At 36.3% G+C, this 26,147-nt stretch overlaps 1 protein-coding gene across 1 annotated transcript; it reads right to left on the bottom strand.

Moving 5' to 3' along the window:
- Nucleotides 1–252: 252 nt before the first annotated feature.
- Nucleotides 253–26,141, bottom strand: LOC592899 (POC1 centriolar protein homolog A). Its single transcript, XM_011671044.2, has 11 exons — nucleotides 25,999–26,141; nucleotides 24,833–24,917; nucleotides 24,318–24,489; nucleotides 23,623–23,731; nucleotides 22,415–22,593; nucleotides 21,200–21,315; nucleotides 11,675–11,808; nucleotides 10,442–10,510; nucleotides 8,769–9,035; nucleotides 1,758–1,976; nucleotides 253–878 (listed from the first exon to the last, which is right to left on the bottom strand). The coding sequence occupies exons 1-11, from the start codon at nucleotides 26,011–26,013 to the stop codon at nucleotides 777–779; spliced, it is 1,467 nt and encodes a 488-aa protein (XP_011669346.1). The 5' UTR covers nucleotides 26,014–26,141; the 3' UTR covers nucleotides 253–776.
- Nucleotides 26,142–26,147: the final 6 nt, after the last annotated feature.

Here is a 26,147-nt window from a genome sequence, read left to right as displayed (position 1 = left end):
TTGATGACGTCACACTTCACCACTCTATAGATGAATACATAAAAGATAATTTAGAATCCTTGTCTCTCCAAATGTATATCAGAAATCCTGTTTTGATGATCTATGTCTATCTCATGAATGAGAATGTTTTCCTGACAGGTTGTAACTTCAACAAGGTGACCAACTATATTATACCTTTTTCTTCTTCTTCTGGAATTTGCATTATCAAGAGCACTTTGAAAGTGACCTTCCAACACAGGGTAAATTCACAAAGAGATGGCTTTTCTTTTCCACAGGAATATAGATGTTGATTTTCTTTTCAGGTGAACAGAGTTATGTGGCTCACATGTCTAATAGGTGCTCTATGTTTAACACGATCAGAAGTCCCCAGCATTTCATGAATACAAACTATCATGATTTTTCTTTGATGGAGATTCAATTTCAGGATCATTATGGTAGCCACATTAAAAACTAAAATTCCACCGTAGCCGGTCATTTGATAGATAGACAGTTGGTACACAAGACAATGTATACTAGGCTGACCAACTTCTTTGGGGGCCATTGAAATTCCCTGATTTTGTCCTTTTTTTGGAGAGTTTTTTCCTTCAAATTATTGGAATCTTCCCTCAATGAAAACAGAGAACTCTTTTTCTAGATTTCCCTTTTTCTAGGAGAGCGGGGAACTCTGAAAAAAGGTCAGCCTTGAGACACTTGCCACACCCTACAGTCCTCTTCTCACCACTCTTGTAACCCAAGCTTGGTGATAAGAATGCATCCTTTTATGAAAGAAGATCTCATTAGGTTGGTCTGACTTGTAGCGTGATCTTCTGCTGGTTATCAAGGACTTCACGTAGCTTGTTTTCAGTCATCGTTAATCTCTGTTCAAGAATGTTTACAGTCTGCAAATGATGTGAAAGATGGGTAGATTATGAGAGAAACAAAATCCAAGAGAGGAACAAAATCCTTTGAGTTCATACATTTTTGGAGTAACATATGGGAGTGTAAATCATTAGATAAACCAGCAAAATCATCTTAATTGTTTTCGAGAATTTCAGATGGCACCCTCTAACTCCAGTTTGTCATGTGTGACCAACTCAGTCCCATTGTTTGTCAATTGTTTATTGTACGGTAATGCTTTTATTCACACTTATCATCATCCTTTGGCAAGCTTGGTATCAGTAATCTGGGACTGGACAAATATTACATAGCAAAGAACACTGTCACAATCACAAGAAGCTATGATTTAAAAAAAGCTATGATAATACATGTCTACCTGAATATATCAACACACAATATTCTTTATCTGATCATAGCGAATATTCCTCGAAATTTTCTGCCATTTTTACAAGATTTGATTGATGATGACAGTTTTACCTGACTGCTAGGAAAGAATGTATAAGCTTGTAAATTAACAACAGGAGAATGAGGGCTTTAAGTCCTCTACAAGTGACTTGGTAATGAGGATTAATGCCTTAATACCAAAAGGCACAAGCATATCGACTTGTTTTTAAGACTGGACCTCCTGGCTATGAGACCACTGCTCTACCACTGAGCCATCATGCCTCCACTATGTGGATCCTAGATGTACACTGCCACGGGAGGATTGAAATGGAGGGGGCAGGGGGGGGGGGCATGAACTGGCCTTTAGCCCCCTCTTCCTTCAAACCCAACCTGACATTCCTTTGGTACATATTTTTTTCTTCTTCTTCAATGTTGTGCCCCCTTTTACAGAACCCTGGATCCACCCCTGTGGCTGCGGATGAATACTTGATGCTTACCTGTGTGAGTACATCCAATTGGCCCACCATGTTCTCCAGAGTTTGGGCCAGCCCTGGAGGGATCTCCTTCACCTCCAAGGGTACCGTGGATGGAGGAGAGGAGAGGTGTGATGTTGCCCCCATCCCATTCACCATACCTCGCCTCTCATGGTCGCTGGAAGTGATATTAAGTTCATGGAGTCCAGACGGAGCGGCTCGACTGCTGGACTGTCCCATCGCCTGTGAGGTGGAGACATAATTAAAGATAAAGTTGAGTTCTGGTCATGCGATTGCATTGTGAAAGAAAAGGTGTGGAATAGATCAGAAAAAGTTGATCATAAGTATTGGTGTGCACTGCAAGGTTCTGGAGTCCTCAAAATCATAATAAATTTGGCCCAGTCTTGCTCAGCCAGTATATATTTTCTACCAAACTTGTTTGGCAAATGACATTTATTTGTAATCTTGAACATTCAGTGTAAGTTTCATTTGATTCTGTGAGAATTCATTTTCTTTTTTTTTTAAACCAGAACTCAAGTTTATCTTTTAAGGTTGAGTTCTGGTAAAAGATGGAAAATAACTTGTGCGATTTCTCATTTTTTTGTTATATATGGAAGAATATCATAGTAGGAATGTACCCTGGACAAGATTGCTCTCCAAATACCCTCACATTCCAAACATGATGAGAAATAGATACATTTATGAATTGATAAAATACATACAACAAGATATTGAATTTGAAATACACCATAATAATCTTATGACATTGTGAAAAGAGGAAAAGAATTAAACTTATGGACATTGTTTGGGCAATACAATGTGCCAGGCAGGTTAGGCAATGCATATTATATAAACAGCGGGATTAAAATGCCTAAAAGAAAATGTGAACATGCAGCACAAAAATATTTAAAAGTAATTCTGGATATAAACATGGATTAGGGCCCTATCAAAACATACACCATATCCTATAGCTATATCCTGTTCAAAGTATTTAATCAAATACATATAGGGTAGCTTCTACTTAAACACAACCAGAGACATCTTTAACATACATGTATGATCATCAGACCATTTTAACCTAGATAGGAGTCAGATTCAAGAACCTTACAACATTTTGGGGGAAAGCTTTTGGAAACCGGCCAAGAAAGATCGGCTTCACATAAAAGTATGTCCGAGAATAGCAAACCAGTTTATTCCCCCATGAGCTGTAAAACCTACGTAACTCTTAACCGACATCCAAGAGAACACTGCCCTGCTCTCACATGATGAGAAAAAGACAGTGATTCAAAGGTAACAATTAGTTCTCCAAACTCTCTTTCCTTGATTTTGAGAGGAAGTTTTCTAATGAATTGCAGCCTTTTAGAGACGAGCGTAATGACCACCGGGAAGTAGGCTTTCATAATAATTGGATTCCATGACAAGATATGAGAAGAGATCAGAGTTTGTCAAAAGTACTCAAGAGTTTGGGTAAACTTTCCGCTTCTTCATTCAGACTAGCAACGTTTATCAAATAGCTATACAAAATTCATAGCTTTACGATAACTTGATACATGTAGGTCTTGGGCTTGAGTACTGAATGCACAGATTTTTGTTTCTTTACTAGGCTTTATTTTGTACCTTCAAGCAATGCCCAAGACATAGGTTGACACTAAACTTATGTCAGCTGACCTCCCCAAACAAGTTGCAGTTTCTTTATATGACCTTCTTAACACCTGTGTATGCTCCATTCGATCCAATCCAAAATTTATTTGATATAGCACATTTTATTTGCACTAGCAAAGCGCTGCACACATTGCCCCACATGTTTGCGCCACTTCAACAATAAACACAAAGATTCACCAAACAATGTTTCTTCGTAGTTATAAGTGTAAATTCTGTATAAATTTATTCTAGTGTGAATGAGTCTATTCTAGTGTGAATGGGTCCTTTCAGTTAGCAATCATTTTCAGTAAAAGGATGGCGGGCGGTCAAGGCTGCATGGCATCACACATCCTTCTGACGTACTGCTTGAATAACTCAGATCCTTGTCAACAACATCAACAGCTCACAGTCTCATGGGTATGTATGAGGAGGCAAGTTTTTCATTTGAAAAGGGAAGCCCAAGTGGATCCATAACTTCTTGAATGAAGGTTCTAATTTCTTCTGGAAGATTCTAATTTGAGGTCATTACCCATGTTTTGGGTGAAAGGGTATTGGAGAATTTTCTGTCAAGCATAGAATACATCTGTAATATTCAAGGGGTCATGTGAGACATCGATCGTTATAAATTTATGAGCTACCGGTAGTTGGTAAAACAACTTGTCCTTTGCCTTTATAATTTATCTCCCTGAAGATAAGAGAAGGGCATTTGCATTAGTCGTTGGAAGGCTTTTAAAGCCCCACTGTACTACTTGTAGCTACTTGCTCCCTCTATATAGAAAACTTCCCCAATCGGTGCCTGTTGGTCCCCCATGATCCTCTATTTCTTATGTTATTTGAGAGCTGAGTTGATGAGATAGCCACCTATCAATGACCTCGCTGTGTGCTTTAATCCCTTCTGGCCAACTAGTACAGATGAGCTTTAATGGTTCCTATCCAATTCTCTTCACGACAACCGTCAAGAAAAGATGCTCGACCTTTGCTAGAATCTCACCATCTTTCACTGAAAGGACATTGCCACTAATTTAATTCATTCCTTTGGTACATGATGTAGGTTTTCTTGTCATGTTTTCTTTTCACTGTAAAAATAATCTCTCAACTGGTATGTAGGATGTTTGTTGAATAAAATAATAAAAAACGCTTTTTTCTTTCAGGAAACTCTCTTTTCCACTTGTCATCATAGTAAAAATACACATTACATGTACCGTATATTTCTCCTTATTCAGTTGGATATTGCACCAAGAGAAAAATCATTAAAAAAGAGAAAAATCATTAAAAAAGAAAAAAAAAAGAGGAAATCTGGGTATTAATGACAAAAAAATTTAATCAAAGCTTTTTCAAGTTATTTTTGTACAGTATGTCCAAATATAGAGAGATTTGTTCTTATGAAACATAAAATGAAAGAACTGATGATGATTTTCTTGCTTATGTAGATTTCATGACATGTCCTATCAACATGTATTTCTGAGTATTGTCACACTAACCAAATTATAAATAGCCCTAGGCTATATACCAAAAACAAAGAACAAAAACAAGCAAACATGAAGTGTTGAATAAGGCAACAAACTCTATCTCAGCCTCAGGAGATAGATTTCATTTGTATGTTTTCCAGATTATCATTAGTGGCAATCCTGCATAATCATCTATTAAAGCCTACATTACCCGTAAGTCTAGTCATGTTCGCAAGTAATACTGATATTTTCACACTTTTGCCCAAATCTTGCAAAAATGAATTTGGACATGCCATTTTCAAAACAATGCTGGTCGATGAAGCGTGTATGGACTGATGTAATCAAAGTTAGAGGCATATTACTTCTACTGGATAAAAACCAATTAACCATTTTCATACAGCTCATAATGTCCTTTTTTTGGGGGGGGGGAGCACTTTATATCTAACCAAGGTGATCTTTAAAAACATCACTAATATCCTGTCTACATTGGGAGCAGCTCATGCTTTCTGGCTAAGTATCATCTACTGAGAGCCAGAAGGGCCTTCAAGTTTGCTCTAACTATGCCCTTCTGGCTCTCAGCACACAATATGTGAAACCAGAAGTCTGTGATCTTAATAATCAACAGATTTATATCAAAACAAGAAAATAAAAAGAGGAAAAACAAATGAGAAGGCATGGACATGTACAGCAAAAATTGAAGTTTTAAGTCAGTAATAATATTTGATTAAAATACAGCAGTCTTTCGGTAAGAAGTTGGAGAAAAGAGGCTTAAAAATATGAAAAAGATGGGGGGGGGGGAAGGTTAAAACAATGAACAATGAGGATGTGAATTCTCATTTTTCTTCACTATCACCAAAGAAAGCTGTAAAATAAGCGCAACTTAAGTATGAAAATGGTTGATTATCTGCAAAAATAATGGAAAATTATTGCTATCATATGGATATGTGACGGATGTGAATGACGGCGCTCATCACCGTCCCTGAGTGATTTATACACAGATCAATGGGAACATGTATGTGTGGCATCTGACACATGAATCTGTCAAGGTTGTCACCAAGTCCAAGAATGAAGTCCTGACCCATTCCTGCACCCACCATTCACCGACATGTCTATCTGCCCCCCTGCCAATCTACGCAGTTAATGGGGTCAAGGTTGCATTTCTGTTTTCCCACATGGATTCCACCCACTCACATCGGTGCTCTCAACATCTTTCATTCACTCCTAAACAGCTGATGTTCTGTCATTTGACCATTCCATGATAGGTATGATGCCTCGGGGACACGATCAAGAATGTTACTTGTCTATTAAACTGGGTAGAAGTGAATGACGCAGTGTCTGTCGCAGCCCAAGAGAAATAAACCTGAATAAAGCAGTTCTGAAATCAAAACTTACTTTATTTGTTTTTCTATTTTGACATTTCCATAATTTGTTGATTGGTTTTTAATATTTCCACAGTCAACTGAAGAAAACAAGGGAAACGCTCTCGGCGGTCTCGTCTGCATAACGCAATTCAATATGATAAACCAGAACGTCAATGACGTAGGGCTCATCCGCATCTAGCAACAAAAAATATATCGTAAATTTTATGTGATACACTTTTGAACTGGTCAAAAAATAAAAAATTGATGCCCTGAAAGGGACATAATTTCATTTCATTTGCATAAAGTACCGTAAATAATCAATGGAGCAAAATCTCACAATTCTGTGTAGAAGTTTAGTGTTCCAAATTTAGCTCCACCAGATAAGGCAAACCAAATAAAAATCGGTCAAGAAATGAGGGAAAAGAAGCAATTTTTGTTATTTTTGGAATAAATTTGCATAAATTACCATAATTAATTAAAGGAGAACAATTTCAAAATTCTGTGTAGAATATTATTGTACCAAATATTGTACAATATAAAGCAAACCAAATCAAAATCGGTCGAGAAATGAAGGAGAAGAAGCCTTTTTTATGATTTCGAATAAATTGGCATAAATTAGCATAGATAATGAATTTCACGATTCTGTGTAGAAATTTTAAATCACCCTCCTAGCCCTATCATAGGTTAAGTTTTTGATGTTGACGCCGCCATCGCCGTCACCGGAAAAGCGGCGCCTATGTCTCGCAGGCGAGACAAAAAGCACAAAACCCCTACAAATGTAAAATATACTTATTTAAGAGTTGAAGAACTGCGCTGCAGTGCAGCCTACTTTATTATTATTGATTGATATTAGTTGGAATGTAATAAGACATTTTTTTTCAAAATACCCGGTGTATGATAATTATGTACATGTCCTCTCAAATTTCATGGGGATATTTTTCTTTCTTCAATCTTGTTTCCTCCCTTCTCTCCCTCTCCCCCCCCCCCAACCTCTCTCTCTCTCTCTCTCTCTCTCTTGCTCTGGATTTCATTTAATTATGTATACGGTACCTTTATTTGTTGTTGTTGCTATTAAGTTTAATAGAATACCTGTGATGATCCATAGGATTTGAACTAATAAAATGTAATCGGATTCAGAATGAAAATCTTATGTGATGTTCAATGAGAGAGAGAGAGAGAGAGAGAGAGAGAGAGAGAGAGAGAGAATGGGGAGGGTGATGAAAGGGAGAGATGAGGGGGAAGATATGATAGCTGAGCCATGACACATTGAGTCACAAGCATGAGGGGGGAGATGTAAACAGAAGCAAGGTTAAAAAAAATGAGCATGCAGAAGCAATGTATCATAAACAGGAAGGGAGTTGTGAGAGCTAGGCTTACAGGATACAATAATCCCAGTTTGGCAGGAGGAGAATACAGAGGTAAGGACATAATCTCATCACTTTGGGAATCGCTGCCTGTTTCGGGCATTGACTTCAGTTCGGGGATTAGTGACAAAAATTAAAAATCCAGAGGGAGTGAGGGAAAACTATCCATTGCTCGGTGCCGGCACAGATGACGATGATGAATTCTGAAATTTAGGCCAGGAAATTTGGCAGTAATCAGCTCAAGCACTACACAAGGCCATTCATCATCAAACTAAATATAATAAAACACAATAACACATAAAAAGGGCAGTAATTCATTGCTAAGAGAGAAAGGAAAGGGAGGAGATCGCCTGTATATGCGATGATGAATAGCAAAGCAGGACAGGGTGTTTAATGTGAATACTGCACAAGATTTGTCAAGATCTAGATATCATTCAAAGGGATATCAAAATCTGCCAATCCTAATCAAAATCTATGAATTCAACTAGTTGCTTACCAAATACATCCAGAAAAAAGGAAGAAACTGTTCTTGGAGCGAAGAATTACATGATTTTAAGTCAATTACTTAAGAAATTCCTGATCTGTTATAACACTCAGAAACCATGATGAATGTGTTTTCAAGAGCACTTGGATCGAAACATGAAATGAAGGCCATTATGCCAATATGGACATTCACTGGGGAACTGAATATACGAGTCACAAGTAATCATTTTGCAGTCATAACAATCATAAGATAAACAGAAATACAAAATGGAATCCTACAGAGCTCTGGCATGTTCCAACAACAAACAAAGAGCAAAGAACAACACTTAACCTGTTGAATACCAAGTCTAAGATAGCTCGGGTTTAAGTTGTGGAAAATGCATGATACATGTATATATATACCAAAAGCAATCGTATGAAAGAGGTAAAATGCAACATACTGCAATGCAGCTCATCCATAAAGACGGGAGTATCCTGGAAAGGAAAATGCATGCATCTGTCTTAGAGTGTCCTCTAGTCCCGCCCCCCCCCCCACTCCGTGAACGGAGGGATACCATGCGTGTTAATACCAAAATGTCCGGTAAAGGGGTACTTTTCACGCACCAAAGTCCGGCTCGTACATACACAAAAAAGACTTTACACACCGGACTTAGGGGGTGTTTTCAAAAGGAGGGAACATGCATATGCGTATCCTAAATAACACTGAGTGGAGGGGCCGGACCTCCAGTATTAACTCACCCCATTCTGTGAAAAGAGTGCCGGGCCTAGGTTCATGACGTCTGGTGGGGCAGTCACAGTGTTTCTCAGCTCCGACTGGGCATTAATGTCGGTACTACCGGTAGTCTGACGGGTTGCCCCACCACCATGGTGCTGGTGCTGGTGGTGAGGAGACCTGGGATGGATATCGTGTATATGTGGGGGTGGCTGGGTCTGGGAGCGTGCTCGGTGGCTCTGGAGTACCTCGTTGTAGTCGATCTTGTCAAAGTTGGTCTTCCATACTAAAACCTGAAATGGAAATGATATCGTTTGTTCATATTCTGATAAACATAAAAAGCACACCGGCTAAGCTCAAAAGTATATAAACCTGTGTACACCTGCCTATACAACTACCAGTGCACAACTACAACTACAGCTACATCATTGCGAGGAGCTGGTCTTCATGGAATAACTTAAAGATAAGCTTTAGTTCTGGTAATTATAGAAAATAAATTCTCACAGGATCCAACAAAACTTACAATGAATGTTCAATATAACAAATAAATGACATGCGCCAAACGATTTTGCTAGAAAATGTATAGGGCAGGCGCGTATACGGGGGGGGGGGGATTTGGGGGGTTACCCCCCCCCCCTTTGGTATTTTCTGTGTTTTAACTCCCCCATAACCCCCCTAGACCCCCCCCCCCCCCCTTTGGATTTTTTTTTTTTTTTTTTTTTATTTAAAAAAAAAAAAAATTCCCATGGCTGACCTTACCCCCCCCCCCCCCCGCTTATTCAGCGGTCGGCTGAGTCGTTGCGAAATTTTTGGCCCGATTTATAAATGTTAAAACCCCCCCCCTTGAAAAAATCCTGCGTACGCGCCTGGTATAGGGGCTGAGTAGAGATCATAGAAAGATAAGGAAATCAAGGCAATTAGGCCATATGCCCAACACAGGTCACAATGGGCAAATGAGAGTTTTGGTTTTTATTGAAGATGATTTCCAGCAAGTTTTTGTGAGTTTGTCCTTATTATAATGGTTCAAATTATCAATCTACTACAGGATAAACAATCCAGAATGATTTATAGCCATGTTCTCCCAACATACGATACCAGGGCTCAAGATTAGCTTTTATCATCTATTGATCTTTATACTCTCTCTTTTAGAGTTCTTGATTTTAATCACATATTCATACCAAGCTAATGTGTACTTTTTTTTAATTTATCTAATCACAAGAAAAAACTTGACTAGTATAATTACATGTAGATGTACAAAGATGTCACATATCTACTTGCAGTCAAAGGGAAAGAGATTAAGGCTCACAGTCACTCCTTAAGATCTTAATCCTCACTGTCCTACTTGACAAAGCACTTTCAATAGAACATGAATGGATGGGCAAACTCAATATGGTATGCCATGAATGAGACAGGCATCATTCCTACATAGGGCTACTTTCAAAATAGACCAATTAAAGGACCTGAGACAAGGTTAATCCGCTTATTTTGTGCTTTGGGCATTGCATGTGGCAATTAATGCAGGATCATTCATAGTACATGGCACATTGGTGGGAAAATTGGACAAAATGTTAGCCGACATTTGTATGAGAAACATGCAAAAAAGAATCACCAACAGTTACCCTTTCTCTCTCTGTCCTTCCATTATATCAATGTGTGATTTACACCAATATTTCCAGTCAACTCAAATAATAGTACCAACCTGTTCATCTCCTCCTCCGGATGCAAAGTGCTCTCCATTTCTTGAAAAGCCTACAGCTGTTACTGGTCCCTTAATAACAATAAAAACAATAATAAAAGCAAAACATAAAAACGATGAACAAACCACCAGAATGGAGATTTACTGTACATACAATATTTTACATGTTTTCCATTCAGGTGTTACTGTTAACTGGTGGGAAGATGCTACAATATTCAACATTTTTACCAAATTACCTGAAGAAAAGTTTTATCTATTAAACCTATTAAAATTATTTAAATATTAAAAAATGTATAGTGAAAACTCTACAAAACAATGTCAAAATACAAATAATTCAGTTTCTTCCTAATTGACTCAATGATAATGTCCATGTGTTTGTATTAAAATATCCAAAGCTTCTGGATGAATGTACATACATTACAGTATCAGAATTCTCTTCTCCTTTAGTTTGAGTACTAAATTATGATTAACAAGAGACTGACTGATAAAGTTTGATCATTATGAATTCCAATTTAGGACTTCTTTTATTTCAAACAAAGAATATGCTTGAGAATGATACTAGTTTACATGTACACATACATACAAAAGAGCATAATCACAGCACTGTAACCATAATCAAAGAGAACCAATTACTTTGTTATCTCGAAATGTAACATATATGTAAACATTCATGTACACACAACACCTGTACAAATAGCATCGGTAGTTGCATTTAGTATTCAAAATCTTTGCTTGAGAAACTTAGAGCTTTTTATCTGATAAAAAAGTCTGAAACTCTAGACGTGTCCTCATCAGCTCGAGATTGCCTAATAGCTTGCTATTTCTGATTTGGGAAATAATCCTGAGGTTACAAATCACATCTTCATCAGCTCGAGATTCGACCTCAAAACTTGAAACTCGACCTAGAGAAATTAGCTTGAGATATTTTGCTCAGCGTTCGCGCATAGTGCAATTAAGTCTTCGGGCTGGTGATGGCGCACCGGACAAATAGCGGGATATTTTGCAAACTATCCCAAAGATATCTTGGGATGATTATCATGACCAAATATCCAGCTAATTGCAACTTCGGGCTGATGAAGACACAAATTAGCTGGATAATTTGCGATCGGGATAAATAGTTTAAATAGCGGGATATTTGGCAATCTCGAGCTAGTGAAGACAGGCCTTCTGGGAATGCAATCGAGTCAGATACAGATCATATATATCCTTGTTCTGAAGGAACATCTTTAAGCTCACCTGATGGCCGTGAAGGGTGTAAAAGAGACGACCTTCCAGGAGATCAAGAATCTTGAGTGTAGAGTCGTTGGAAGCACTGATCAGGTAGTTCCCACTCGGATGGAAAGACAGGCTATTCACTGCTCCACTGTGTGCTACAATACAAAAATAAAAAGAAGGGATTTTTTTTTTTTTAGAAGAATGTCCAGGTTTCAGTCTTTCAGATACTCAATAATGCATGATACATATCTTTGACTACCGGTACTTGTATAACATGCAACTTGTTATACAAATATAATTTGTAACACACAGGCTATTCACAGCTCCACCGATGCTACAAAAAAAAGTATTTAAAAAAAGGTGTAGAAGATTGTTTGGGTTTTAGTCTTTCAGATACTCAATAATGCATGATACATATCTTTGACGATTACAAATAGGCTCTACTTTTTATTTATTTATCCTTTTTTTCTTCTTCGAACATAAAAGTTGGTGTATAATTAACAATTTATTTCACACTACTTTTGATAAAAAACATTGGAAATATCCTGTATCCAAAATGCTAATTTATAAGAGAGTTTGCTTCTTTTTCAAAATAATTGATTATCTCATTGTGATGAATATTATAATCTAAGGTGAGTGCTTTTAATATTGGCTATCTGAATCATTAAGGACTGATACATAGGACTGGGGTTTGTTCAGACGAGTACGTCCATTAGAGTCTTTCACAGTGATAAAGCACATTACAGTGGAGATTAAGAACAATGCCACCAGATAATTCCATAATTTACACTATCATAAAACAAGGAAATTAATAACACACATTCAAGAACTGAAATGTAAAAGAATGGATCTCTATCATATATGCAATCATTGCAATGACTATTCAACTTTGAAGCTATATAAGTGAAAGACAGATTATAATGAGAGAAAGAAGAGAAGAGACATTTCAAAATGTGTGAATTCTGGGAATACATAATTACAGTCACTTTTACCTTTTTCAAAGTGCATTTTAAACATTACATCGTGCCATGTCATGGATTATTAGGATAATCATTATCAACAGCTGTCTCAACTCTCAAAGTAAACCTTTAATACCCTTAATTTCACATTCCAAAATCTGCTTCCATGCAGAAGCAGAGGAAGAGGAAGATATTCATTTCCAAGCATCAATCCAAGGCCTGGCAATACTTCCCAGTTGAATTTCCACTCAATCAAATCACACAGGCTAAACATTTCAAGTCAAACGCATGAAATCAACAAATTTCCCTATCAAACCATGCTATTGGATGCTATGTATGTACATGTAATAGTCTTTACAACTCTGTAAACTAAAGAGGTCATCAAATCAGATACTCGTATGATCACTTTTAAAAGGCCATTCAACCTAACTATTGGACACATCTGATTATTTCTCCTGATGGACTTATGAAAATGTCATGCACGTTTACAAAGCTTGCAAACTCACTAAGGTAAAGAGGATATTTAAGTAGCTTTATAGGAAGTTAGGAACTAAATCATCCCAGTGCTTCTTTTTAGCATGCCTCATCAAATTGTGACTGACAGCAATTAAACCCTCATGATGAGCAAATTAGTATGTGAAATTAGGCCCCTTTTTTAAAATAAATTCCCAATTTGATGGATTTGTAATTGGACATTTAGGTCCATTCTGTAATCAAAAAAGGAAAAGGAGGGGCCATCAATGTCAGTCTATAATATGGCAGGAGGAATCTTCATTGCCACTCTGTTCTAATTATGGTCTTGACACTCCCTTAAAGACTTCCCCTTCAGTGTCACCCCAAAATAAAAGTACAGTATGACATATCTAAAAAAGAGTAGATGACCCTTCTTGTGTGCTGAAGCTTCAGTTATCCTATTTTTAAACTAACAAATAATGCAGGAAGTTCTTAATGAACTTTCAGATATAAATCAATCTATCACACGAATGCAGATTACAAAGCTCCAAATGATGATTTACAGGATTTACAGACAAATGTTTTAGAAAAATGGCTACTTTGCAGATCAAAAGACATACATTCTAAACTATCTCTTGTTTCCTCACTTTTTTTTCCCTCCATTTACAAGTTGTAATATTACTTCAGAAACTCAGGGCTGGTTGGAGCAATGAAAACTGACATCAGGTCACACCCCCCACCCATCCCACCTTGTCTATTGGTTTTACATTCAGCAAAAGAACAACACTTTTTGTAAAAGCCTTGCATAAGAGAGGTGTTTAATAAAAATCAATAATGTCAAGAAAACAAAAATTAAGTATTGTATAAACAAAAGCCAAGGAGTCGCAAGACCTCAATAAAATATAGGGAAATATAAGTGGAGGAAGTAGACAGACAAGAGAAGTCAACACAACAAGAATGAAACACATCTAAGCAGTTTGATGATATACATGATAGTTAAGATATTTACCATCTTTGAGAGTTTGTGATTTTTATTTTTCATGCTGGATTGATCAACTCAACTCATTAGAATGAATAACATCCCTAGTCACAAGCCTTATTGGAGTAATCCTTCCTGCTCCCGACAGAATAATTAGAATCAGCACGATAACTCTAAGAGTCCATTACTCTAATCAGTCTAGCTGCGGTAGAAGATAAATCTCTATTACCAAACTAATATTCTTCTAAGGCCTATTTTGTCCATGTCCATGCCGGTTACAGTGTATCTGTTATATTACATGTATTGAACTGAATTGGTTTATCAAAACAACATGACATGCAGCTCACGGCTTATATTGTCTGTTTTTACAAAGTAATCATGTAATAGTTACGTTATATTACAAACATCAAAATACAAAAACAATATAACAATGGTAACATCATACAGCAATATCATATGCTTTAGAAATGTATCAAAGATGTGGATCAGTAATTATCAAAAAAATAATTCAGGCAATTTCATTAAGTAATCAAGGATAAATTAACTTGAACATGTTCAGGAATATGAGGCAATTTCACAAAAATATCGCCTTAATAGACAAATTTTAGTTCAGTAAGAGAGGGAATTACGTATGTAAGATGTCAATGTGGAGAACCATCGACTGTGGGTAAAGCCATTAAAAAAAAAGAAAAAAAAGTTTTAGCGTCCTGGCCCTGCCCCCTTCCTTTTGGGGGGTCACCTCCTAATTTTTTTTTTTTTTTTATAATAATCTTTTTTTTAGGTGGGTAATGAAAAACACATGAAAAACATACTGCTAAAATGATCTATTTCTGATTTTAAAAAAAAAATCCTGGCGGCCATCTTGCAAAATAGCCCGACTGTCAGGGGAAATGTACCGAGCGGCCACTTTGGAAAGAAAAAAAAGAAGAAACAAAAAGGCCTCCTCCTTCCTATTTTTCAAAAAGGCAGGACGCTAAACATGTTTTTTTTTTATGGCCTTTAAATGAAACAAAAAAAAACAACCCAAAGCAGTCCCTAATAGACAGCCCCCGCCCACCATCATAACTGATAAATAGATAAGATAACTATTCAATCATAAAGACAAGATACACATGAAGAACAAAAAGGTTGCATTCAAAAGATGCTTCATTCTGACATGTAAATGATAATAATTGTAATAGTTAATTTGCTGAGTTAGAGAAAAGTAAGGAGATAACAGTACATAAGAGGAGAGGATGGAAGAATGAGTGATGGAAAAGAGAAGGGATGATCAGCATTCATCAGCAAAAACCAATAAATACAAACATGACATAAAGTATTATAATCATAGTCGGTTGTTAAGAAGCTGTACGATAGAGGAAAAATAGAGGCATATCTATGTGTTGTTCTGAGAGGACATAAAGTAATATAATATTGCTTCTCAATTAGTAAAGAATTATGCAGAGGTCAAGAAAGAAAATGATAAAACAACATATTTTTCTTTTCTTTTCAATTAAAAGTTAAATAGTAGTAAAAAAATGATAAAAATAAAAGAGGAAAAGAAAAAAAGAAGCCAAATACACAGCATATTATATCTTAATTCTTTTTGGAAATCATACTATCAGCATTATTTTGTACTGAATCTTCTTGTATCAGTTTGATGAAATTGATTGCTTCCTTTCTTGTACATAGAGAACATGCAATTTTTTTTTTAATGGCTGGCACCTTGTGTCCAATAGTGTTTCATAAGCAATGAAATTGTGAGTTAGGAACTCTAGCAGTTCTCTTTTCAGAATATACTGGTGCAGGTACATCATAATAACTACATCATATAACTCCAGGGGAGTGTTTCACAAAGACTAAGATCGACTTTAAGTTGGACTCGACTATGGCAGGCCGTACATGCCACTGTTTTCTCTCACCAATTTATACTGGCATTGGTCTCTCAAGGGATGTACAAATCATGGTCACAAATCTACAAAATGTACATTTTTTGATAGTTCATTATTGAAGGAAAAAATATTCTCTAAAGATGATAATAGTGAGAGCATCCAGTTGCATGAATGGCCTGCTATAGTTTAAGTCCAACTTAAAGTCGATCTTAGCCTTTATGAAACACTCCCTAGGTGAATAACACAGTGCACTCATACTTTCAGAACCAACAAGAGCTACATGTACATTCAAGATTAGTGTTTCTTGATGACTCACAAGCTCTCGTCTATTTTGGGGAGGGGCCTTTCTTCATACAAAAAATTATTCTCTGACTTTGAAGATTGAACAATGTTAGTTTGTCCTTCGTAGCAATCATTTATGTGTAAAATCACATAATTTCTTCAAATAGGGCCAAGGGGGGTGACTGACAAAGATCTGCTATACATACTGTATGTACAGCTCTGAGGCAAAAGCATATAGGATTGAGCTAACTTAATGCCACAGAAAACTAGGACTCAATTAAAGTCATGGCAGGGTTATATACATGTAAGAGCTGAATTAGTTGCAAATACTTGCACAGATTTTGCATTGAATATGTCTTTTGGATACCCACAGTCCAGATTATTTGATAGCTAGCACTAGCAGTGTGTAAACTAAAGAGAAAATAATGAAGAAATTCTAAAATACTTTAAAAAAAAATCAAGGCTATTTAAAAGTCCAGTGTCTAGATTGCACTTTGACTTTGGAAACCGAATCACTGCATGATGCCATGTTTCTAATAACAGAATATAGTGAACATCTAATAGCCATGTTTCTAATAACAGAATATAGTGAACATCTAATAGCCATTGTCATACAAATAACATCACAACCATCACCAATCAAAACAATAAAAAAGAGCCAATTTGTTGGTCACGTAATACAGAGAGGATAATCTAGAAAAAACAATGGAAGATTATTGGAGAGAGAAGCAGGGGCAGGCAACACCTTACATATTTGCAGAGCCTGAACAAATGGGTAACCAAAAATGAAATCAGCAATACCACCAGCATATAAAGTATAGCAGGGGGGGGGGGGGGGGGGTTTTTCACAAAGATCCTAAGTTGAACTTATCTCTAAGTTGGACTTAACAATTATGGAAAGCAGTTAGCATCTTTGAAAATATTTTGTTATAGTTATTTTAAAAGGCATAACATTTTGATTCAAATCATTCATATTATCTATTATCAAGGAGATTTCATGTTCTTGATGTGGAATTCATGAAAAGTCTAAAATACTTGAATTTTTGCTTTTATTTAAGGCTACAAATGGCTCTCCATAATTTTCAAGTCCAACTTAGAATCTTTGTGAAACACCCCCCAGATTAGCAGAAATGGGGGAGGGGGGAGGGGGGGGGGGGGCTGACGGCTGATACCTGCAACAGAACTGGCACCTTGGTGATGAATGATGATAGTGACGAACATCACAAACCAGTATTGAAAACTAGACCAAACTAAGGGCATTTTTGGTCAATCTTGTCATTTCTTGATTTTCAGTTATCAAGGACTGCAACGGTGTGAATATTCCTCAACCTTCCTCCACCTACCAACTGTCAGGTCATGATTGATTTCTTCATGACTTGAAATGAATGATTTCCACTAAATTTCACCTGCTGTTCCACTTCACTCTCCCTGGGAAGTAATTCATTAACCCAATATTAGAGAGAGAACGAGCTGAAGTACAAGGGCTCACAAGGCTAGTCATGGTTCCTAATGCCCAAACAGGTCATCTTTAATAGCATCGCCTCTTATGGAGAAAAAAAATGCCCCCAAAATATGCAATAGAAAAGGAGAAGTAAAAGAACAATAAACCAAGAACTTCACTACCTCCTATCAGTGACCCATTTATTGTTGGTCTTGCTTTAGAACATTCAAATAATGGTATTAAAAGAACCTCCACTACAAACTGGTTGCACTTTCACTATGCCCCAGGAAGAAATTCATTAAAACACTATAATTGACTTTCCCCAGAAAATATTTCAAACCTGTATTCAAGGAAATATATATACACAACATGATTTGTACAAACTGGCTTCCATTTTAGTTATAAGTTTGATTTTTTTTTCTTCTAGGACTTGATGAAAAGTAATTTACAAAAATATCATTCAAACCTTCTGAGAAAGCATATTAACATCCAAGTATCGGCATGATATACTTTGTCCTTACTTAATTCAATATTTATGAAATGTCTATAATGTAACTTTTAGGAGATGGGAAGAAAACAGTGATTACAAGAGGGGAAAACACATTCTTGCCCCTGATGAGGAAGATACAAAATCATAGAATTAAAAAAAAAAATCAAAACGGGGAGGATGATCTGAGAATAGGAGTTATGACTGGATCGTGAGCACAATCATTTCATCCACACCCAAAGTGACTAAAGAGCGACAATAAATATAATCTTAATAATCCATCTAATCCTGATTGGATAATCCATGTTAGCACCTTTCATACAACATTAGCAGCTCCACCTCTTTTGTAACACCTGGAGGTATTAACACCTAATTCAATGATATCCATTCATGAACCTTAGCTGGTAATCTTCTGAGATGAATGACTAAGCTTATCTTTTTTTTAAACTTCCTGGAAGTGACTGGAAGAATTGAAGACATGAGCAATACAGACATGTGATTATTAACATAATGCATACCTGCAAACTTTTCACAGTCAAAGTTAGGAATCTCTCAAGGCAAAATTAGGAATACAGTCTATTTTGTATATACTTTTCACACAGAAAGAGAGAGAAATCTAGGGTTCAAAACAGTAGCTTGAAGACCCCCAAAAAGAAATCCTTCCTCGAAAATAGGAGTGGTTGGCAGCTATGATAAAGGTATAGTAGCAGAATTATATTACAGGTTCATTAAGACTAGTGAAAGCAAGAGGCTTGATATTACACATGATTCTGATGTGTGGTAAATTGATGGTAAATTGTAGGAAAGAAACAACATAAACCAACCAGCTCTAAGGAATGAAGAAATAATCAAAAAAATAAACAAAAAATCAAGCAAAGAGGGAAAGAAGACATTAGTAAAAATTGGACCAAGCTTTAGATCTGCATTTAGAATCACAAACTGCATTTTAGTTACCACACCCACTGTAACTTCCACCCAATTGGCTCAATGTTGGCGTACATCCAATGCCTTCCTGCCCTTCAAATATAGCTCCATACAGGACACATTCAATTTGGTGCCAATTTCCAGGCATTTCCAAGATCATGAGATGGGTTAGTGCAAATTGCCAGGGAAATCTAAGGGGAAGGGGCTCCTGGAAAGCATCAATTTCTCCAAGAACACGCAAGCAAGCAAGCATCTCATTCCCATGGGACAGCAGCCAACTAGGGTCATCAATTTCCTCGTCAAGATCTAATCATTCAATGTCCGTCACAGGCAATTTTCTGGATTGAGCCTGGCTGAAACCGTAGAGTAGGAGGAGAACCTTCACAATATTTTCGTTCTCTCTTTAATTGGAAAAATGTTGTAATCAGACATTTAGCAATTAGCAGGTAATAGGAGGCATTAGCAAGATTGAATGAAACCTACAAAGAAATTGGAATGTCACCTGTGGTATTCTGACAATAAGAACCCATTCAATGTAGACAATAATGAATGATTACCATGGCTCTGTCTGTAGTTGAGAGGTTTCATTCATCATTTTAATAAAATCCTTCCATCTAAAGAGCAATGCTAGAATGATCACAAGGGAATTGATTTCAAACTTAAGAAAATTACTTTTAAAAGGTTGCCATTTAAAATGAAATAAGTAAGGCATACTGTTTTCTCTGGCATTCAAACTGCATTATAGGCATACATACCATCTACGTATGAATACAAAATTCCATATTAATATACTGGGATATATATTAGAACTATACTATAGTGTTGAAGAGAAGACTTTCCATTCTCTTTTGATAAACAGTTCTTAAAACTAAATTAAATTTCATGTTTTAGTTTGCTTTTATTCTGCTGGAATTCATTTTTATTACTATCGAAATTCAAGCATTACTTTCAAATTGCAGCCCCCTGGCCCCTACACATGTACAGGGAGATTGTCATATTTTGAAGCCTGAGCAGATAAATTAGCGTTGCATGCGGGTGTGCATGCAATGAAGAATGCTTTATTCGTGTCTGAGTCGCTATCAAAGCAACTTTGGAGACAACCCTGTATCAGTAGTTTGTTAAAAAGGGTGCAGAGTCATTAACATTTATCTTCTCAAATCAACGGCCTGAATTCACCAATAAGGTTTAGATTATAAAGACCTTGGTTAAAATCAGGGGTGATAGTGAGCACTAAACAAAAAATAGTTTTTTTTGTTTTCCCCCGCAACCCCGCCCCCCTTGAGTTAAAAAAAAAGAAGAGGATCCGTGAGGAAAAAATGGCATCTAACAACATTCCCCCCTTTCAAATAAGAAAATTGGGAAAAAAAAAAAAAAATTGGGAAAAAATAGGGCAAAACAGGGAAGAATTGAAAAAATAAGGGGAAAATAGCGAAAATCAGGATAAAATAGGGAAGACAAACAAATCTGGTAAAAAAAAGTAAATAAAAAAATAAAAACAAAATCTGATTTTTTTTTTTTTTAAATCGGGAAGAAAAAAAATCAGGAGAAAATCGGGAAAAATAAAATAAAATCAGGTTTTTATCAGGCCTGTAAAATTTAAAACCATGGACTGAAGTGCATTGCCTGCCATTGGACATGAGGACTCGCACGCACTATGTTTACGAATGTTTTTTGGTTAAGATAAAATTCTCTCATGAACTTGGGTCAATAGATCTGAACAGCTCAGTGCTATGCTCTCAGTAGCCTCTACACCAGAGCAATAAACAATAACTTAGCGACAGATGAATATCCTGATTTCTTGGTTTTCTTGCAGTGTGAACGAATTCAAAATGGTCGCATCTAGCTTGCATCCCCACAATTATGCCACTGTAGCTGTGATAAATGCATTTAGTGGTACAGTGAAACCAGGGCCCCATTTCACAAAACTTGTCACCAGTGACAAATGACAGTTTTTATTATAAGCTAGTGAAATCCTTGCTTCTGATTGGTTATCGGCAGATTTGATACTGATTTTTGTCGTTTTTCATTGAAAAAAGGCTTTGTGAAACAGGTCCCTGTATTCAAAGACTGCTCATGGGAAACATGAAAAGTGGTCTTTCTATACAGGTGGTCGCTCATGCAGGTTTGACTGTAATAGTAAGTCGACTAACCTTGGTAATGCTGTAATAATTTGTTCATTCTGATGTCCCACACCTTGACTGTATTATCTGTACCGGCTGCAGCGATACAAGTGCCACTGGGATGAAATGCTACTGAATGAGCAAACCTAGAAAAAAAAAACATGAAATTCTTCAAAATCCTTGTGTATTCCTCATGTTGCTTATCATATTTTACATCATGTTTATTATTCACGATTCAGGGTCATATAGTCATATATCAATATCAAATCTTAAAAGTAAACAGAAATATGGATTGAATTATGAAGCAACTCTGAATAAAGTAAATGAAAAAAATTCAGGAAATACAAAGTACTGCTCAAATACAATAAAAAAAACAAACAAGATAATTATGTGTCTTTTTTCAATGGGGTTTTCTTTACAAACGAGTGATTTAAATCTCAAACTTAAGCACTTAAAACAAATAATTATGCTTGCCAAGCACAGTGCATAAGCCCTCTTTGAAACATCATAGTTCAGACTTTTCTCATTTATTTAATTCAAAGCTAATTTTCTGCTTTTCTATTAGTTTCCCATTTGGATACTGGGCCAGTAATAGTATCAACACCACAGACCCTACTTATAACCACTGCTACAAAAAGTGAAAAAAAAAACAATACATAAACAGGTTTAAAAGGAGCTCAATTGGTAGTATTAGCAACCCCCCCCCCCCCCAGATCAAATTCATATGAAGAGGGCGCTCTTTCCTAAACGAAAAGGTCTGAATTTGCATTTGTAAACAAATAATTTTTTAAATTTTTTTTATCAGCAGCCTGATATTAATTGACAATATCTGGTAATAAAATTATGAATGATACGTCTACATTAAATCATAAAACCTGATAAAGGAAAACAAAAAATCAACATATAATGTACTGTTATCCGAAGCAATATCAAGAGTCATGATATGGGATGTTGAACAATCAGATTACTGATAAACCAGCAATATTCTCATGCATGAAAGTTCTTTATTTCATGAGTAGTCCAGATTATCAAAAGTTTAATGTAGAAAATAAATGAATCACAACAATGATACTTGATAATGCCATCTATGACATCTTCTTGCCATAAAATTATCATCCTTTCAAAATTTGTGAATGTTCTCATTTTATGTTATATGAGTTTGGAAATTACTGATCTAAGTATGTTGTTTACACTGTTTAATGTTTACATGATAATAAAAGTAATCAAAAGAGTAAATCAACTGACCCTCCATGTTCAAAGAATGTATGTATGCATTCCTTGCTGGTCCTATCCCACACCTTGACTGTCTTATCATCACTGCAAGATACTATCAGTCGACCATCTGGTGACCACTTGGCACATCGCACCCAGTTACTATGCTGAGTCAGGGAGAACTGGAACCTCTGTCTGTGAACTGTCCACACCTGCAAATGAAATCATGTAGGGGCATTATCAAAACATCTGAAGTTACTGCATACTAACAGATTTACAGATTGTATACAATATTATAACTGATACTTCATAAATCAAAGATAGAAAAAAAGCATTACATTCCACATACAAAGAATCTTGCTCTACGATTGGTCAACAGTTAATCACGTGATGAAACATAGTTTCGCCCATCATTAATGAGAGAAGAAAAGTTTGTTACACTGTGTACTATCTTTGGTGAAAGTGTGTCACACTGTGAACTATCTTCAGTGAAAGTGTGTTGTACTGTGTACTATCTTCGGTGAAAGTGCATTGTACTGTGTACTACCTTCAACGCAGCAGGCGACCACGGCCACCATGGTCTAGTAACTGTTAGAACTAGGCCTAAACAATGAGATTATACCCTACCAGTGAAATGCTTTTGATGTGGAATATAAAGCAAATAATCACCTTTTGGTTTCAGGCGATGGCAAACTATCACTTCCTCTGCGATCTGAATGTATACACTATCTTTCCTCAGCTTGGGAAAGATAGCTACATCCAGATTCCCTCGGAAGTGATAGTTTGTCCCATCACCTTCACCAACGGTAATTATTTGCTTACTACTAAAGAGAAGGCATGTACATGTACAATGTACAATCAATGTGCATATATTTTTTCTAATAACTCTTCTCATAACATTTTCACTAGTTTCCTTTTTGTGAAATCCACAGAACGTTAACAGAACAACCTGTTTAAGAACCTTCTTGAGTGGAGCAAACCTTCTAAATGCACAAACTTTCATAAATGAAATAATAGGACTTCTTTCCATTACACCAAAGTAACTTAAACTTTAACAAATCATGTTAGGATGAAAAGTACTCATATAGATGTCAATGTAAGTAAATTATGTTGTCCTGAATGACTAAAAAGAAGAACCATTTTATAACATAATAGACTACATCCTCTGAGCCATAAAACCCAAAACCACTGAGCTAAAAGCCTAAAGAATTTGTTTTGTCATTGCTATAAAACACCCTTACCTTGACTGTCTTATCATCTGAAGCAGTGAGTAGATGCTGACCATCATTAGAGAACTGGACACTGCGGACCGTGGCTGTGTGAGCTTTATAAACAGTAGATTCTCCTTTCCTGAAGTAAAAATAGAATAGCACAATAATATATGAATCTATGGGGTTAGAGTGTGGGTGTTGAAGAAGAGCCAACTCTCCCGATAGACGTGTTGTTAGGTAGAAAAAGCCATGATTCTAAGCCTACCTCGCAACAACTAATGTATGCAATTTGCATTCTGACTACCGATATAGAAATAAAATTGGTGAATGAAATAATATGTAACATTGCACTTAACAAAGATTTATGCATTAAAACTCATTAAATTAGGAAAATGGCCTATTCAACAGGGAGACGGACAGAGGAAAATACACAAATGTCAATGACAGACGAGGCTACAATTTTTTTTAAACAAGGAGGCTTTTATGTTTCCGTATTCTATGCGTGGGTCTATTGTTAAAATCTAGAAATGTGTAAGGTTTTACTGTAAGAGGTGTGGGGTCAAACATGGACCAGGCCTGTTTGTGAAGAGTAATTCTTGTTAGGATTTCATCAACCAATTGCAAATTTTTCATTTTCAGAAGTTGTATTGTACAACAATGCAAGATGAAACATATTATAACAAACAAAACAAAGATAACAAATAAACAAAAGAAAGGATACGTACACACTAGGAATCCAAAGTCTGACTGTTTTATCTCTTGACGAGGATGCTACAAGATGCCCTGACGGAGAGAAATTGACAGAGAGGACAGCATCCTTGTGACCCACAAACCTGAAAGCCCTCATCTGAGCCTTGAAGTTCCACACCATAAGACACGAGTCCATGGCCCCAGAGGCTAGAACATTGAGAAGGAAAAAAAAACAGAACTATTGGTCAAGGTGATATCCTACAAGTAATATAACTGTATGGCAGCCCAGGCAGGAGCATGTATATTACGCCACTTCAGGTTTTTCACATAGCATGACATTATAAAAGAAATAATTTTATAGCAACCTTTGATAAAATTGAAAATTATCAAACTAACAAATAATTACCACTTTGAATGAGATGGAAGAAGTAGAAAAATATCAATCATGGCATTTGATTGTGACAGATTTGCATAATGGCAAAATTACAACGTAACTTGAAAACTTGAAATACAGAACAAATTCTTGCATGACAATGAAATGACTTCATACCGAGCTGCTTCATGTTTGGGTTGAAGTCCACACATGTTATGGTGTCTCTATGACCTTTGTAGTTTCTCTCCAAGGTGGGATCCTCCTAAAAAGATGAAAATATAATAATATATTAATTTTTTATCACAATTTCATTAACTTTTATTGAAATGCAAGCAGATTTTGTTATTAAATTTTGTGTGGTTGTTGTGAACTTGTGATATTTTCACTGAGCTTTGGTCAAAAAAATATAATCTAACAGTAAAATCTTAATCCCCCAGTGTTCTGCAGGAAACTTAAATACAATCAAGCTTTGGACACAAATACAGCTTTTTTCATGTTGCCAAATTGATACTTACTTTGTGATAATATCTATTACCGGTAGTGTAAAATGGCATGGAAGCAGGGAGCCTGCTAAATATAGTGAACTCTGTAGTCTGTGCATGCGCTAAACACACTGAAACAAAAACTCATTTTGTGGCTAATTTTGTACAATGGCTGAGGCCAAGTTGATAAATGGAACGACCAAGACTATCGCTGGGAAAAAACCCAATGAAATGTCAAAAAATATTGACAGGATTTAGACTTTGGTTAAAAACTGGAAATATCAAAAATTCATCACTGACTTTTATTTTCATCAGCGCTCTGCGGGTTTCGGCCCCTGAACCCCGCGCTGGCAATGCGAAAAAAGGATTCTGCGTAATAAAATAACCCCAGTTTACCGTCTACTTTTATGGGTTGTCCGTCTTCCAGAGGATTTATCGCTCATAGTCATAACGTGAAATTCTAGTCTCTGTAAAAAGTCATTGTAAAATGCATCAAGAAAATCAATACGGAATCTGTTTTTCGCATCTAGACTAGTCTAGAGGTCTAGAGTCTACGTCCCCATAGCTGTCTACATAAATAATTGAAATGCATTCACACACTCACACACACACAAAGAGAATTAACAGCTTACAGATAGATCCTAAATTGCAAAGAGCATGAACAAATATGACCACATCCATGATCCTAATGATGACCCTGCTGAATGACAACACTACCGCAGAGTAAATTTTAACCAACATGAATTTCAACGTGTGGGTAACATTAAAACCAATTTGTTTCCAAGACAAACATAGTAAAAATTGCCGTAAAAAGATACAAATCTTGTATTAAATTTGAAACATGTAGAAAAAAAAACTTACCAAAACACTAGCCATGGCGATAACCTGAAACAGCAAACAATGAGCCAATAAAAACAAAATCAGTTCCCAAATTTGATGATTCTGAATTCTGCGTCTTGCTGCGAGAACTCTTTTTTCAAATTCCGTCTTCGACGCATGCGCACAGCGTA

This window comes from Strongylocentrotus purpuratus, unplaced genomic scaffold (genome assembly GCF_000002235.5).
Source record: "Strongylocentrotus purpuratus isolate Spur 01 unplaced genomic scaffold, Spur_5.0 spur5_scaffold_6, whole genome shotgun sequence".
Lineage (NCBI taxonomy): Eukaryota > Metazoa > Echinodermata > Echinoidea > Camarodonta > Strongylocentrotidae > Strongylocentrotus > Strongylocentrotus purpuratus.
This window is presented reverse-complemented; position numbering and strand designations above follow the sequence as displayed.